Source organism: Hippopotamus amphibius, chromosome 9 (genome assembly GCF_030028045.1).
Source record: "Hippopotamus amphibius kiboko isolate mHipAmp2 chromosome 9, mHipAmp2.hap2, whole genome shotgun sequence".
Lineage (NCBI taxonomy): Eukaryota > Metazoa > Chordata > Mammalia > Artiodactyla > Hippopotamidae > Hippopotamus > Hippopotamus amphibius.
The window spans coordinates 1,785,357-1,798,068 of record NC_080194.1 but is presented as its reverse complement, the minus strand read 5'-3'; the positions used below and the strand labels follow the sequence as shown (position 1 = coordinate 1,798,068).

The window sequence follows — 12,712 nt, the reverse complement described above, 5'->3', positions numbered from 1 at the left end:
GGGGTATTTGGAAGGAGAGGGGGAAAAAATAAGATTTTCTCATAAAAGATTTTATAAGGAAAAACACCCTTCAAACAGGCAAGCACCCAAGACAAGTGCCGAATACAAGAAAATGCATCTATGGAACAAGGGAGAAACACAGCAGCTACTCTTGCTAAAGGCCTGGGATTAATTGCCTCAGAGAGAGGCTATAATTTAAAGGAATGGAAAATACACCTACAGACTGCTGTCTGAGTCCTGACCAGACAGACAGTCAAGCTGCCATTACTACTCAGTGACAAATGGCTCTGACTCGGGCCTTTGTAAATGAAGCTCTGGCAGCACAGAGCTCAAAAGGCCATTGTCTTCTTGACAATACACAGTTGACTTTGCTGAAAGTTAGACCATTTAAAAAATTCTCGTTTCCCTTGTGCCCTTCGGTTTCTACTCAAGCTCCAGACAACAGAAGGCCTAGCTGGTGTTCCTGTCCCTGGATGGCACAGGTGATCTCGGCCAAGTCCTCTCTTCACTTGGGTGCTATTAGTAAGGCTCCAGTCTCTAGTCTCTGCTTCGAAGGACTGTGCACGTGTGTGAGGGCTAGACTTCTGGGAGGAATGCACAGGCCCTGCTGATATCTACCATTCACAGGGGATCCCTAACAGCACAGGTCTCTTGGAGCTGCAGAGCCTTAATTTTTCTCCAAGGAATCGTAATATAACAGATAATTACCACTTACAAATTCCTCTCCTCTCTTATTCTACCTTTAATTTCACCTGCACACATTATGCAAATCCATATTCCTATTGTGCATTTTCTGTTAAAAAATAAACACATATCTCTAAGTGATGGTGATCCTCTCCCCCTCTTCCCTCATGGCTGTTTAATTCTTTAAATCCAGACATATTCCATTTTCTTTCTCTTCTCCTAGCATTCCTCATAATAAATATTCATATGTATTTTACTTGCCCACAAAGAATACTAATTCTAAAGCTGCCAAGCACTATTATATATTTCTAAGCAATAGGCTCAAAATCCTCAGGAAAGGGCTAGAATTCAGGTAGGCATATATTTTATAAGTATATTGGGGCTCCACAGGTACCCGATATCCTATTCCTAATCTTTAGGAAGTCTCCCTACTTTTCTGAGAATTTTCATTATTCTACCTCTGCTGGATACAAGGGAAATTCTTCTAAGTCAGTTAGCTCCAACAAAGACTCAAGAGCTTTAGGGCTCAAATAAACTTCAGAGATTATCTAATCTGATTTTACAAGATCAGACACTGAGGCCTAGGGTAGGAGAGAGACTTGTCAAAGATCAAATGACAAATCACAGGCTCAGCCAAAACTGGAACCCAGGGCTATTCCCTAGACAACAGTTGTCAGGCTCTGGGGACCAGCGAGCACTGACATGAGAACCCAGTTCCAATCACAGTTGTTCTGGGAGTCACTTGCTACTTTATAAACTTAGTTCAAAATCAGTTCCAGTAAGAGTAAAAAAGGACTTGGGCAACATTTATTTGGAGAAGTAGGAAGTGAGACAGCTGAGCTCTCATGCGGCACATCTCCCCAGCAACATTCACAAACAGGCTCCACTCTTAGAAAACACCAAGGCCTCTTACACCCGATACTTAACATTCAGTCCTCACATGTTCCTATGTGCATTTCGCCCACTGCTTCCCAACTGGTTTTCCTGCATCCATGTATTTGCCACCTACCTAACCAATGCTGTCGGAATTCACTGCCTAAAATACATATTGAAAAATGGCTGCCCCTAGATACAAATAAGGTCAAAACTTCTCAACCAGGCACTCCTGGCCCTCCACAGTATCCATGTCTTTCTGATCTTCTCACTCAAAGTGCAAACACTCCACTGCTCTGGTCCCAGATCTACTCAGGGTCTCCAAATAAACTCTGTAAATCTTCTGTGTCTGGGCTTTTGCTTAAGCTACCCCTTTGTCTACAATCTCCTTCCCTACTCCCATCCTCCACGTCAGTCCATCAAAGTCCCATGTGGGCTTCACACCCAGCTGAAATCCATGAATCCTTCTCACATCTCCTCAAGTACTCTCTCCCTTCATACAATGCTGTTTTGTACTTTAGGGGTATCTTATTACAGTCTGTCTTATAAGATACTAAGTACAAATCTGATCATGTTATCCCATAGCTTAAAGCTCTTCAATGACTCCCTCTCACTTGCAGGGTAAAGTTCACCTCCTTTGCAAGGCACACAAGACTCCCTAAGATCTGGTGCCACTCTAACTCTTGGGGCTCATCTCCTGCCATATCTTGGACTTTACAACCTGACTGTACTTGTCAACAAGGGAATTCATAACATACTCCATGCTGTTAAATGTTTCTATCACTGTTCCTTTATTTGCCTTTCTTCTAAGTATATCCGGAGAAAAGTCCGATTTTAAGACATATACTTGGGCTTCCCTGGTGGCAGAGTGGTTAAGAGTCTGCCTGCCAATGCAGGGGACATGGGTCCTAGCCCTGGTCTGGGAAGATACCACATGCCGCGGAGCAACTAACCCCATGTGCAACAACTACTGAGCCCACGTGCCGCAACTACTGAAGCCCACACACCTAGAGCCTATGCTCTGCAACAAGAGAAGCCACCGCAATAAGAATGTGCACTGCAACGAAGAGTAGCCACCACTCTCCGCAGCTAGAGAAAGCCCATCGTTTATCTCATCTCACTTTAAAAACTACTTCTACACAATACCACCACTCAAGAACTGTAGTTGGTTGCCTGATTCTTGACTGCTTTGGCAGGTTCCAGTCTGTAAAAAGAATAATCATTTTACAGCGTGTTCCCTTATAGTTTCTTTTGTACTTCTAATATCAAAGAGTTTACGGTCTGTAAGTCAAAGGAAGAGACAAAGGCAACCCCATTTCAAAATGAAGTACACAACTTCTTCCTCTAAAGGTTTACCCTTCCGTTTCTTGGCTACAGATATTTGTTACTAGCAGTCACTGACTCCCACAGGAGTCCTGGATATTTGGGGCACAGAAGAGAGAGCGGGGGCAAACACTACCAAGGACATGTGGCTTCACTCCTCTGAAATTTTTAGCCATGAGAACTTGACACAAGTCTATGAGTCTGACAAAGCTGTCAGGATTTCGCCTATAGACAGATGATAAGAGTAACGTTATCGGGTTTCTAACATATTTTCTTTTTGTGAGTCAACTAAATTTCAGTCATGGCAAAAGGGCAGGTGAAGAACCTTAAATTCTGAACTATGAAGGCAAGTAACTTCTCCGGTGCCACATCCAATCAGATGGCAGAGCTGAGTGATAGCCTTCAGGACTCTCCTCAGCTACATTATATACCAAGAAGACCTTTTAATGACTTCCCTGCTAGAAAGTGTCTAGAAAGTGTCTAGCAAGGGGACCTTGAAAGCCTTCTGGCTGAGGCTCCTCCATGCATGTGTAAGTGGCACTGCTAGACCATATCATGTGAAACTAAGGAATGAGAACCCATCTTGGGAACCCAGAAATGATTGTCATTCATTTCACCATGAAACAGTTTTGCATATTTGGTCACAATATGGATTTCTGAGTAAAAGGAACCCAAATACAACCAGATAAATTAGAAGAGTTAATAAAATAAATGTAACAGACTTAAAGAGACTTCACCTTGAGGCTGAAAGACTAGAATTCTCACTGAGATGTTTTTCCAAAGTACATCCCAGGGTCACAACTGTGAATGAAGGACTTGTTCTCTCTGTGCTGGCAATAATTTTTAAGAAGTTGAATATAACTACCCAGTGTTGGAAATACTTGTGAGTGATCTAACCTGAAGCTTCTCCAGTTCTGACTGTCATTAGCTCAGGGTATCCTTGCCTTGGAAGGCAAAGCAATTACAAAAAGCGGCAGGAAGGTGAACTGGAGATGATTCTGGGATTATCATTACATTTAGAATAACAGATAAAATGAGGAAGGGAAGTGAGGATAGCTAGAACAATAGTCATAAAGTCACAGACACCACCTCTCTCGCAGGCCTTAGAAACTACGGGAACATAACATTCAACCTGGGCTTCATAAAGGCCTCCCTCCTTCCCAAGGGATGGTGAAAACAAAAACTGTGAGTTTTCCTTACACGTGTTTGCCATCTACATTCTAGCAAGCAGTCTGAGCTCAGAAGTGGGCAGACGACAGGATCGGGGCGGCCACACCTTCACCCTGCTTGTGAAGATCTTTATGCAAAGACAGACGCTGAGGGCTTCCGGACAGACCTCCTGACAGCAGGTTTCTAGATGTCCTGTGTGTGCGTCTTGATAAACACAGGGACCCTGCAGTCTCAGTCCTTGCTGCAGAGATGAATGGCAGGAGGAGATGCCTGCCTGGGCAGACGGTCATTAATCCAGACCACAAAAGAACAGAAAATTTAACCTGATGTTGACCAACCTTCAAAGCTATCTTCCCTAGCGATAAATCTAGATAGTCTTGTTCCACAGCAAGCTCATGGAGCAAAGGCTCAAATATGGTTGTACATCATTTTTAAAGATTTTTAAATCTGCAGGACAATAAAGTCAGACACTAAATATGCTTGCTCCTGATCTCTAATCTTAGACATGTCTGATTTTGGTCAAGCCTCAGTATCCTTATTTTTAAAAATACCACAATGAAATAAACAATTATCTCACTGGGTTATTATAAGGAGTAAACAAGACTTTAAAATAGGTATGTATATTAATACATTTACATTTACTACAAATGTTGTGTTGGTACACATGAAAAATATGATAGCTGATACCTTTCATTCAATGCATGATGAAGGAGAACCAAAAAAAGATGGGATCTGGGTAAGGGCTCCTTTTGTTTCCTCCCTTTCTTTTTTTCTTTAATATTTATTTATTTAGTTAGTTTATTTTGGTTGTGCCGGGTCTTAGCTGCAGCATGGGGGATCTAGTTCCCCACACAGGGATTAAACCCGGGCCCCTTGCACTGGGAGTGCAGTCTTACCCACTGGACCACCAGGGAAGTCCCTCCCTTTGTTTTCTGAGGCCCCTATACAGCTGGATGGGACAAGCTAGAGAACGGCAAAATGATCTACGACTTAGCAAATGGAAAGATAGTGAAGAGGTCGGAGTGGGGTGGCAAAGGCAGGAACAAGCTGTGCTGTGAAGGTGAGGAAACCCAGTAGAAGAACAGTCTCTCTTAACGGTACCCTAAGTGTTAGGAGGATTCCAGGCCACATCTAACTTATCCGCTTCTCTGTACTTGAAAGGACTATAAATTACGACCGTACATGCCTATAACTTTCCTTCTGGTTATCAGAGCTGAGGAAAAGGATGGGAGCAGAGAAGTTAAAATGGACTGGTACATTCTCTAATTTCTCAGCTTCTTTTTCCTCAGAGCGCCTAGGAATTAAGAGAAGAGGCACAGCCACAAGCAGCCCTCGGTTCACAGTAGGGGGAGACGGGCGGGGAAAGAGACAGAGAAAGAATGAACAGATGGTACCTCGGCCTCAACCAGCCAGCAACACCCTTCACTAGAAGACCTGGACTGCTCGTATTAAGGTGACTGATCCACAGCTGCTATTAAAAACAAGATTACAGTCTAGGACTTCCTAGGTGGCGCAGTGGTAAAGAATCCGCCTGCCAATGCAGGGGACACGGGTTCGAGCCCTGTCCTGGGAAGATTCCACATGCCATGGAGCAACTAAGCCCATGTGCCACAACTATATAAAAAAAAAAAAAAAAAAAAAAGATTACAGTCTGCTTCAGCCCCCAAAGAGAGGCAAACACCCAAGGGAGGGGCTTCCAGAGGGGCATGAGAGAGCCCAGCCCAGTGCTACAAGCCAGGGAGCAATACAAGACCCTGAGGAGAAAACCATGGGAAGTCAGCGCATGAAAGGTGAAGAAGGAGATGTAAATTCAGGTCGCGCTGAAGCCAGGGGGAGGCGAGAGCACAGGTGGGCTGTGGGGAGCACAAGGAGGAGGCAGTCTGACACAGGAAAATCGAGGGGGAAGGAAGGGGAAAGGGAGGAGGTGGTAACAGAAGAAAGAGAAGGTAAGATGAGAACAGAACATTTTAAACTAACCCAGAACTCCATTGTGAAGGACAAGTCACGAGGCACGATACAGCTCAAAGGCACGAGCCCCACGTTTCACCACTGCGAAGAGATAACAGCCTTCCGAGCGTGCATGGGGAGAGGGCTCTGCAATCTGCGCTGACTCGCAGAGCGCCACGGGACTGCCGAGGCTTTTCAGCAGCACTTAGTCCCAGCAGCCTGGGTATTGTGCGTTGAAACCGCTTCCCTGAACAGACCCCAGGGCTGGAAAAATAATCATTTCTAAGGAGAACATATTTCCCTACAGGTATCTGCCTGGCTACAGGAGTACAGACTCTCCCTTCACGGCCGTGCCCACCTTACCTTGCCCCACTGGGGACTCTGGGCAGAAGAACACACGCCGAGAGTCACAGAGCAGCCAGGCCCTTCTCCCAACACCAGCCCTGCTCCGTTTGTCACAGCACAGCTGTTTCAGGGCATCCCTGCATTTCTTTCACATTTACATCTTCCTCAGACAAATGAACCTCCCATTGAGGGTTCCTTCTGCTTCCCAGCACACAACTGGCCTGTGTGTTTAAGGACTGTATCGGGAAGGCAAATTGGTACAAAGGGTGTTTGCACCTTCTTGGTCCTCTCTGGCAAAGGTATTTCTCAAAAAGTTCATAAAGCTCCATTGCAAGATGGCTCCTGGGAAACTATCCACTCAGCTGACAAAAGAGGAAGGTGGAAGGGAGGCAGGAGCTCTTAAGATCCCAGACCTGCCCAGGCTATGTCAAGATGAAGGGGAAGAAAAAGGAAGATGACTGACAGGCTGTCCTATTCCAGTACTGCCAGCAAAAAAGATGGGGAAAAAAATGCTTAACCACCCTTCTCTCTTACTTTGCATTTTTTTAGAGTATCAAAATATAGGAATCAAAGCAAGAGCCAAATGTCCAATCTGATACAAGCCAGGAAAGCTCAGTTTCAGGACGGAAAGAAACAGAACACATGGCTAGAAAGGTCAGGAGCAGCAGGTCAGAGAATGTACAACCTGGCAGTAAGACTGGGGGAGCTTGATCTCGGAGCCTGGAGCCCGGGGCTGTCGCTGCTCCTTCAGCTCAGCCCCGCAGCCCAGCCGACCACTTAAAGAGACAAGGAGAGCAAGGAATCGCCTCTCAACCCCCACAGGAATGTGACAGGCAACTTTCAAAGGATTCTTACTGGGGGTGGAGGGAGACTGAGAATGTTTAGGGGCAAGGGAGTAGGACCTCAGAGAAGCAGTGTGATCAAGGGTACTAAGAGAATCTGCCTCCTGGGGAAATTCGAGTATTTATTTTTAATCTCTACATCTACTCTGCTTAAGAGCAAAAACACCAACCCGCCTGCCTCCCTGATGTTATGAAGACAGTCCATGTGAAGCATTTCCACAGTCACTGTTCACGCAAACGTGATATAAAAATGTTGCCTGAAGAGCAGTGGCCATCTTTGTCCAGCCTGGCCCGGGGCCCAGTGGGCTGTCTGCTCCCACAGACTCCGGGGAATCAGCAACGCGACGGCCAGAGGTGGGAGCACCCTGGGCATTTTAACCCTCTGTCCCCATTATTTATTTCTCATAAATAATAACTTAAGGGTCTGAAGCAAGAATGTCAACCACTGTTGCTCAGACAGCAGCTAACTTGGAAGCACTCACAGCTCGAGAGGAGGGGGAAGAAAGCAAGTTAAATATATACTTACTCAAAGTCCTCGAATTCCAAGTCGGTTCCCTCTACTGATGGACCCTGGTTGTCTGAGGAAGAGGAGGAGGTGGAAGAACGGAGGCGGTTCTGTTGGTAGCGCATGGAACGCTGGCGGATACTGTCTCTCCGTGAGAGATACTGGATCATCCTCTGGGCATAGTAGGCAGCAGGAGATAATCTGAGAGAGACAGAGATGAACAAACACAAACTAGCACTAATGTGGGCAATACTGTGAGAGACAGTAAATCCAGCTCTCCCATCACATCTCCCTGCTGAGGCAAACTCCAGAGACATGAACCATAAAGGGCGTTTAACTCACCAGGGGGTCTGCAGTGCACAACATGCTTATGAGACTACCACCAACGCTTCAGTTCCGAGATAAGGCAGGCAGGCTGTTCACTCAGTCACCATCTGATCAACAGCTGCCCCTTCCCAAGAGTTTAACACTGGACCTTTCTTTCAGTTTCTTAAGGGACCTCTTTTAACGTCTCAGGGTTCCCTTTATACAGATTTGCAGCTTTTCCTTAATCATCCATACTCAAAATATAAGAAATGAAAGGGACCACAGCTTCTTTCATTTTACAGATGAGAAAACAGGCCAAGAGATGGTGAACCTGAGACGACTAAAGGAGGCATCTTCAGGCAGCACCTTCACCAGGCCTCCTTTCCTCCCCAACAAGTATCTGTAGCTCCAGGTTTGTCCCAGCTCCTTACGATTGTCTCTCTGAACCTCTTACCTCTCCTTTACAGATCACCCAGACGTTTTCACACAGACAAATACTCAGGATAGAGACTGAGAGTAAAATACATTCAGGAGAACAGAAAATCTACAAGAAAAAGAAAAAGATTTTTCTATTTCTTACGACAGAGCACCAGAGGCTACGTGGGCACTGAGCCACACAGAAGACAGCCAGCACTCCGCTTCTCCTCGCTCACAATGGCTGGTCTCAGTGATTAGTCTGCACCTGCAAGCTTCCAACTACGGTTCAGTGTCCTCATACTCCAGGAAAATGTCTAGTGTCCTACACAATTTGCACACTCCCTTCTTTCTCAAGTTTTCCCTCCATCTTTCACAACACATATAATTTGAGGCTGTGAACTGACAGAGTGAGAGAAGAACAATAACAGAAAAATGTTTTGTATATAATATTAAATGGATTACTTAGAAATTTCAAGACTTAAAACCTGTCCAAGGCATACACTTCGGTTCAACAATTCCATTAGCAATTTTATCCTCAGAAACACACAAGGATATGAATATAGATATATATGTGTACATATTTATTGTTGGCACTAGTAAAAAACTGGGCAACACCCTAAAAGCCCATCAACAGATTAAATAAATTATATCTATACAAAGAAACACTATATAACAAGTGAAAAGAATAAATTATCCCTATATATGAACAAGGAAAGCCCTCTAAAACAAAATTTTAAGTGGGGGAAAAATTAAAGAATGGTACGTATATACTGATATGTATATAAAAATATATATTTCTGTAGTTAGAACAAAAGAATAAAACACAGTGATCCTGATGAGAATTCCTAGGGACCTTAACTTCTATAATGTTTGAATACAGAAGGTAAAAAGCATGTATCTTTTTTTTTTTAATCTGGAAAAAATGATTGAGAATGGAACAGAAACACTTATATCCAAATGGTAGGAAAAGTGTTCACAAACATCTTGCTGCCTAACCTTTCATTACCACTGCACAAAGTATGCCTCTGGGCAAATCCTCAGTAAATGTACTCACTCAACCAAAGCAGATCCTGCAGTCACCTGCTACGTGAAATATGGCTGCCTCTGAAATGCCTGTCATGAGAGGTGGTGTCCTTCTGGCCAACCATCAAATGGAATTTCCAAGCAGGCAAGGTGGCAATCTTTGGAACTGAGAAGTCTGGGTTATGGAACAGTACGCTGCATTTGGCACCTCTGAATCCAAATTATCTTTACACAATAGGTGGGCATGGGACATACAGAGGCCTTGGCCAAGATCATCAGAGTATAAGATTTAAAGTCTCAACCTGTGGAACTTTCACTGTCTCTTTGGGCGCCTGTTCCCATGCATTTAGCAAGGATGAATCAACAACCCTAAATTTTCAACAGACAGACGTCAATACTCTTGAGTTGTTCCTATATCTACCAAATATACAGAAATCTTCCAGCAGAAATCAATTGTTGTTGGTTAAATTGTGAAGTCAATCAGACTAGAAAAGAAGGTAAAAAAAAAAAAAGTTTTAAGAGGAGAATGAAGATTCCTTTTTTTAGAAATGTTTCTGAAAAGTGACCATAAATACACTCATTCCTGAGGTGAGAGCCTACCCTAACTATTGGAAAAACTATGTTATGGTGATAGAGGCAGAAATAATGTTGATGCCGACAATAATACGTAAAGACTGCCCTTCCACATGGGGTAAAAACTCAGCACCAGGCAACCTCCACTGTCTAATTCACCACTGGACAGGAGTTCCCTAAGCTACAAAACTGGGCATCAGTGGTAAAGAAAAATGAATTCCTGGCACAATTATGTAGCACAACTACATCGTAGCCTTGTCTTTTCAGGTATCTGGAGGGAAGCTAAGGATCTGAATGCTGGGATGTCTCACGAAGGCTCTGACCTACATGTATTATGCAGGGTGACGCCTAAGAGGAAAAAGAAATTAAACCACCAGCAATGAGGTAACAATTCTCCTCCTACTGAGGAGCTGCATGACTGTCAACCTCTACAAGGGTCCCAAGTGAATATTCTAAACAACTCCTCAAGTTTTCTTCAAGGAAGAATACTCCCCCCTCCAAAAAACCCTATTTTGTATTTAAAAGGGAAAAATGTAAAAATACCAACTACAAAGTCTGGCCTTTCTGTGATACAGAGATCTGAGTAGGAATAAATAACAAATTTATTACATGAAAGGAGGACAAACAATGGTCTTTAAGAATCACTGTTAAACTTTGTCAGGTTAAAGATTCTGGGGATGAGATTCCCATTGCTGTCCTAAAAGAAACTCTTTCATAGCAAGAAGTTCTCTCAGAATTTCAAAGAATTTCATTCATGCAAAGTATTTCCTTCTCTTATTTAGGGCTTATTACTTTCAAATATGACTAGAGACTAACATAAACTTCCTTGTTTCAGTCATCATCTAAGTTGCCTACCTGTTTTGAAGTCATCAATCCCCATGATTCCCTGATCCTTGCACCTGCCATTTCTGGGGTATGGAAAAGGAAGTAAGAGGATAACGGGGAATCTTTTCACTAGTATCTCAGAAAGAATGTTCAGTATCATGACATAACTATGGTCACAACAAAATCATTCAATATCCTTGGAATCAACTTGGTCTAAGGGTTTTTCCAGACTTGAAATTCTTAACCTACAGCAAAGCTCACTTAGTCTTTTCTAACCTATACTGTTAACTTCAACCCCACCGTTATAAATTACCCTCTTCTTTTGGCAAAGCCTCACAATGTGCAGCCTGGTGTTGCTCAAAGAACGTGCAGGTTATCCCCCTTTCGAATCATTAACAGCATTATTAAGTCCTGCTGTGACAACTGCTGCTCACTGTAAATAAATGTTATATATCAACTCAACACCCCATCCTTGGTCCTGAGTTACCAGTATAAGGTAAAGGTGGGCCTTAAACCCATTTGAATTTTTTTTTTCTTTTCATCTCTTTAAGAACTTTTCAAATGTCTTCTAATCTGTGCAAGGCAAGCACTTTAATAATATGTCAACTTATTTTATTCGGTTACCTTTGTCAGCTATCTCTTCCTTCATATAGTCTCCAAAAATTCAACATCTGAGTGAGCTTGATTTCTGTCTTCTGATGTTCTAAATTCTCTCTCAAATAAGGATCTTTTGGTTTGTCTTTAATGTGTAAGTGGTTTCCCTATTAGTAAAAACTTTTGTTTCCCCTTTGGCTGTCCATCTGAATGGCAACAGCCTCTTGGATCAACAGAAAAGAAATACCCCGTGACTCTGCCAGTGACCTCCGCAGGGCCCTCCTCTAGTGTTCCACTTACGAAAACGAGCCCCAGAGGACAAGGGCTCAGTCATAACCCTCTGTCACCAGAGGTTCTGTTCACTTACCTGTAACACTTCCCAATCACCTGAACCACCTGTCTCAAAACTGTAACTGAAGAGTAAAAGAGCACCAGGGCCAGAGAGGCACAGAACGGGGCTTCCAGCAGCTTGGCAACCCCAAGGGCAGCCCCTCCCCCCCCACCTAGTGCCATGTCTCACTTTGGCCTTACCTCGCTGGGTCTGGGTAAATTGGGTGCTCTCTGGATCCTGCTCCATCATAACGGGATAATGAAATGAGGGAAGACTCCAGCAGCCTCCTAGCAGAGATTAAAAAAATGGCAATAATCCCTGTCAATTACCAACTCAGAGGTCATTCATAAGGAAAAATGGGGGGGAGAGATAAATAACATCCCCCTTTGCAGCTATCTAACGCTTCTTATCTGGGATCACACCCTTCCTACAAGCACATAGAGGCATAAGTAAATGAAGAGCTCTAGAGCTCCCACACTTGGATATGGCCACTGTATTATGCTGAATACTGCTCTTCTGTGAGAAATGAACAAGTGCTTCGGAGACGTGATCTTATTTCTATTTGTGGTACCTCCAGTAGACAAACAGGAGGTTGGGATCAACATGGGAAAGGAAAAGGAGGCATACCTAGAGATTATCATGTAGTGCCAACATTTATCTTGGTGTTCAGTTCCTGCATGTCATCCTAATCCACATCCCCTTATCTTCTATACATTCTGCTCTGCCCACACCCTTTTTTTTTTTTTTTTTTTTTCCTTTTTTTTAAAGTGGCACACGGGCTTAGTTGCTCCGCGGCATGTGGGATCTTCCTGGAGCAGGGATCGAACTCGTGTCCCCTGCATTGGCAGGCAGACTCTTAACCACTGTGCCACCTAGGAAGCCCCTGCCCACACCCTTTTTGTGAGTACTCCCAGGGCTCTCTTAGCTGATAAAAATCACTAATTATATAATCTA

At 43.8% G+C, this 12,712-nt stretch overlaps 1 protein-coding gene across 8 annotated transcripts in view; it reads right to left on the bottom strand.

The window, feature by feature from the left end:
• AMBRA1 (autophagy and beclin 1 regulator 1) overlaps positions 1 to 12,712 on the bottom strand; it is a 175,879-nt gene that overhangs the window by 99,517 nt on the left and 63,650 nt on the right. For 6 of the 8 annotated variants that reach the window (XM_057747739.1, XM_057747731.1, XM_057747737.1 and 3 more), the window contains 2 exons: positions 11,959 to 12,045; positions 7,711 to 7,890 (listed from right to left, as the gene is read on the bottom strand). In XM_057747739.1, the coding sequence (XP_057603722.1) occupies positions 7,711 to 7,890; positions 11,959 to 12,045 (267 nt within the window). The remainder of the gene's footprint in view (positions 1 to 7,710; positions 7,891 to 11,958; positions 12,046 to 12,712) is intronic. The other 2 variants (XM_057747732.1, XM_057747738.1) reach the window with 1 other exon arrangement.